Source organism: Littorina saxatilis, linkage group LG8 (assembly GCF_037325665.1).
Source record: "Littorina saxatilis isolate snail1 linkage group LG8, US_GU_Lsax_2.0, whole genome shotgun sequence".
Taxonomy (NCBI): Eukaryota; Metazoa; Mollusca; class Gastropoda; order Littorinimorpha; family Littorinidae; genus Littorina; species Littorina saxatilis.
Genome location: NC_090252.1, coordinates 18,104,142 through 18,109,295, shown reverse-complemented (window position 1 = coordinate 18,109,295; position 5,154 = coordinate 18,104,142). Strand labels below are relative to the sequence as shown.

The window sequence follows — 5,154 nt, the reverse complement described above, 5'->3', positions numbered from 1 at the left end:
CCCACCACGGAAGATACTACAACGACTTCACCCACCACGGCATCAACAACAACGACTTCACCCACCACGGAAGATACTACCACGACTTCACCCACCACGGCATCAACAACAACGAATTCACCCACCACGGAAGATACTACCACGACTTCACCCACCACGGCATCAACAACAACGAATTCACCCACCACGGAAGATACTACCACGACTTCACCCACCACAGCATCAACAACAACGAATTCACCCACCACGGAAGATACTACCACGACTTCACCCACCACGGCATCAACAACAACGAATTCACCCACCACGGAAGATACTACTACGACTTCACCCACCACGGCATCAACAACAACGAATTCACCCACCACGGAAGATACTACCACGACTTCACCCACCACGGCATCAACAACAACGACTTCACCCACCACGGAAGATACTACAACAACTTCACCCACCACGGAATATACTACGACTTCACCCACCACGGAATATACTACAACGACTTCACCCACCACGGAATATACTACAACGACTTCACCCACCACGGAATATACTACAACGACTCCACCCACAACAGAAGATACTGCAACGACTTCACCCACCACGGAATATACTACAACGACTTCACCCACCACGGAAGATTCTACAACGACTTCACCCACCACGGAATATACTACAACGACATCACCCACCCCGGAAGATACTACAAAGTGGGGTGTGTTTGTTTATTTAGTAATTCCTGTAAATCAACCTCCCGGGTTGTCACACATTTTACAAAATATATTTGTATTCAAATATCAATTCACCATTTTCATCTACCAAAACATGTATGGCCTTTTTCTGATAATGGCGGTTTTGAATACTACAGAAATATACTGACTCACCCTTTGTCACCTTTTGTCTTTCTAAGAATTACCTCGCTGTTGATCTTATCAACATTCCGTCAATATTTTTCTTCTTTAAGTTTTCCAATTCGGTTTCTAACTTTTCAATCTGTAATAAGGAATCTTCGGTAACATTGTTTTCTAACAACTGTAATGTTATCATTATTTTGAGAGGGTTGCCTTTTTTATTTGCTTATTCATATTTATTGTTGTTGTTGTTGTCACACCTGCTGCGATAAACTTATTCAAGCTCTGTAACAAATCTTCATTAAGTCAATAAACACACACACACACACACACACACACATACACACACACATACACACATACACACACACACACAACACACATACACACACACACACACACACACACACACACACACATACACAGAGGTAAGTTAACATCTATTCCCAATGTTTACCAGACGTGAACTGCGGAGTGCCTCAAGTCAACAACGGAACCGTAACCATAACCATAAACGGAACTCTGGAAGGTGACACGGCGACCTTGACCTGTGACCCCTACTTCCAGCTGACCCCGGAGGTGTCATCACTGCTGACCTGTGACGTCAGCGGTCAGTGGACTCCGCTAGACGTTACGTGCGAGCATGTAACATGAACCTTTTTTTTCTTTGGCGTAAAAGTTGCCAAGTTAAAAATGATGAAATAGACCATACATGGGGTGACTAGGATTCGCTCTGTCGGTTTGTCCTTTTGTCCGATTACTAGTGTTTATCTACCAATTTAGCTGAAATTTGATGTGTACCTTGGAAGTTTCTACCTTTAACCGAAGATAAGATACGCCGACGACACGTGCTACTTAGTATGTATAATGGAAGGGCGCTGGTTCTGTAAGACGCTTATTTCTCGAGATAGGTCTGACCACATGACGTACATTTTAGCTTTCGTTATCCCATATCTTGTTGTACTCCAATCAGTGAATTTCCCAGTTCGGTGTTCTGAGGTCGTTTTGACTGACTTGACAAGTTGAGAAAAGCAATGACATTTTATTTCTGTGAAAAGAAAAGAAACCGTGCAGGAGAATGTTTGGGTCCTTCGAGACTTGATGAACAACGAATTCTCCCTTGGGAGAAAATGAAGATGTCTGGGTTTTTTTTTAATTTAAGGTAGGGATATTGTACAGCGCAAATGTCAAAATGCAAGTCGCATTGGACAAGCATGTTGTTATTCTACTTTCTTCGAAGTACCGTACATTTGTCTGTGGCGTATTTTCGAGCTGTGCGTTGTTATATTACAGGAAAAAAAACCTCATTTGAATACACAATCGCAACAAAATGTGGACCGTTTGCTCCGGAACTGCAACGTCGACATGCCAAAACAAAACATTATCGCTCAAAACCCTAAAACAGTGTCACCTTTTGTACATGGGTTTGGAAGAGAGGTTCATAATTTACATAGCACTCCGGTCCTGTTCTTTTCTTTGTTACACCCCCTTTCGACCGTTATTTTAGGCGACGCAGCAGTAGGCCTACTAGTATAATTATCTGATACACTGTGTACGTTACGCGCCTGAGTTATCCGAGATCTAAAGCAAGTACGGTAACCTCGTTGAGTTCCTCCCCTGTATATAGGTCATTGTATGTGCCTAGGCTTTTATGACTGATCGTTCTAAACAAAACCCTGTTTTTTACATTTAGTCTAGTCAGTTTTGACAAAATGTTTTAACATAGACGGGGAATCGAGACGAGGGTGGTGGTGTATGTGTGTATGTATGTGTGTGTGTGTGTGTAGAGCGATTCAGAGAAAACAACTGGACCGATCTTCACAAAACTTTACATGAGAGTTCCTGAGTATGATATCCCCTGCCATTTTTTGGATAATTGTCTTTGATGACGTAATATCCGGCTTTTTGTGAAAGTGTTTCGATCAAATTGATTACAATTTTTGTTGAACAATCTTCGACGAAGCCCAGACTTTGGTATTAATGCTGCGTCGCTCAAAAGAAATAACGGTTTTAGGTTTGACGAAAAAAATAACAGGGCCGGAGTACGATGATAAATACAAAACTTATTTTACAACCATTTTAAAAATACATACATCCCCGGTGGCGACTCGCATAACGAAATGGTTTTTCTCGTGTTTTGAACTTGCCGGTATTACAGCTCACAGAGCTGAGTACGTCCCGCACTTCGCTTTGTTTACATCATGTGGCCACCCAAAGATCCGCACAACGCAACATTTTACAAGACAAACACGTGTATTTGTTTGCTTTGTCTTTATTACACATTTATATCTACATTTACCACTACAACACCAATTTGTTTACTTTATTTTGCAAGTGAATCGTTAGCATGCAAAATAACGTTATCACGAGACGAACAAAGGAAAGACACTCTATCAGTCTATTATGCAAAGTTTCTCAGAGCGCGTCTGATTCTCAACTGTTTTGCGCGAATCGTGTAATATCTATTTTTGTGGAAACCTCCCGAAGAAATGCAGTCTCCGCGGCTTCCACCTGCAACATAGTCGTTTTTATTTGAAATGTGACGTCCTGTTCTTCGTCATGTCACGCCTATCTCGAAAACTAAGCGTCGCACAGAACCAGCGCCCTTCCATTAACTATTGCATTTCAGCTTGGAGGCTTAACAATCAATGAATGAGTTTGCTCATTAAAGTTGTCATTACAATCGACTTTTTGCAACCAAATTTAAAATTAATTTCATCACATTCTTCATCAAATTCTAAAACTAAAAATATGTTCATATGTCATGTTTACTCTTAAAATGTGATCACAATTAACGAATATAGGTTAATTAGTACTACGATAATAATGTGAGAAATCGATCCAAAAATGATTTCATCTTATTCTTTATTATTTTCTGATTCAAAAAACATACATATGTGGGCGTCTTCAATCTTGGCACGGAGAGTGTGACATTTTGTAATTTAAAGTTGGATTGTCACAAAAATTGGCATAGTAGTCCGTTGTTCTTAATTAAACTGAAACACATACTTTTCAAGAGAAAAAAGCAATATTTTTGGCAGTTAAAAGTCCGTTAAATCTCATTTTTAAGCCGATTTTTGTGAAATTTGGTTAGTAGGTCTGTTGTTTCTAACTGAATATCATAACATACTTTTCAAGACAAAAACCAAAGTTTTGGCAGTTTGAAAAACCGTTAAACCCCATTTTTTTCACCGATCTTAGTGAAATTTTGTAGGTAGATCTGTTGTCCCTAACTAAATTTCAATTCAAACTTTTGATGAAGAAAAGTAAACTTTTGTCCGTTATAAACAGTTAAGGTTTGATATATTTCTTTGATTTTGACGATATTTGTTTGATAGGACCACAAACCCTGACTGAATTTAGATATACACCTTTTGAAGAAAAACAAACTTTTGTCAGTTAAAACCCGTTATATCTCATTTCTGCACCGATTGTGGTCATCAGACGTTGAGGTTAAGCAGACTGATATTTATAGCCTACTCCAACAGGATCAAGCCTGGTACAGGTTCACAGGCCAAATATCTGAGTGTACCGACTGAAAAACAGTGTCCGGCCGAACAGAAATATGTACGGATGACGTCACGACGAAATTACGTATTGTAATGACGTTCAGCGTTCCATTTCGTCATTTTGAAGAATAAATTGCATTGAATTTGCTTGTCAAAACCAGTAGCCATTTGGTGTGTACATCTATTTTGAGTTTTGAACAAAATTCAAACAAGCCTTGCAGCATTTCGATTTTATTTTTATTTTTTTTATTGATTTTACTGAATTTTAAATCGATTTTGTCATTCAAAATTCACTGTTTGGAGAGTAACATGCTTGTGGTGTGTTCTCAGGAGTGTTTTTTTCCAAAGTCAAATGTCTCTTGAATCTTTGGGGTATGGCAACATAATGATTTCATAAGAGACATCCATAGTGTGATTCGACTTGCTATTCACAGCACAAAGAAGCCAGTGAAAATGTGAGTTCTTGAGACCATTTGTTATTGAATATGTTAGTGTATGTGCTTTGCTGGCCTTAGATGATTCTACTCTCATATTTTCTTGAAAAATGGATGTACGCGACCGACTTTTTACCGTGCCTGTTTAGGCGAAATGCCTTGTCATTTATCAACTTTGCTTAGCATCATTTAACTTTCATCCTTTGTGGTATTTTCAACACCTGTATCGCATTTGAAAACTGTGTAATTTTAAAAAAACGAGCACTTCAAAGTTGCGTGTTGACCGATGTCACACATTTCGTCGCCATTTTGACTCGCTCTTCGGATTACAAAAATATATTATAAATTCACAAGAACAGA

At 39.2% G+C, this 5,154-nt stretch overlaps 1 protein-coding gene across 1 annotated transcript in view; it reads left to right on the top strand.

Moving 5' to 3' along the window:
* The window catches only part of LOC138974151 (mucin-2-like), a 13,337-nt gene extending 11,832 nt beyond the window's left edge, over window positions 1-1,505 (top strand). The window contains exons 2-3 of the mRNA XM_070346846.1: window positions 1-715; window positions 1,312-1,505. The exon at window positions 1-715 is cut by the window's left edge and continues 791 nt beyond it. Of these exons, the coding sequence (XP_070202947.1) occupies window positions 1-715; window positions 1,312-1,505 (909 nt within the window). The remainder of the gene's footprint in view (window positions 716-1,311) is intronic.
* Window positions 1,506-5,154: the final 3,649 nt, after the last annotated feature.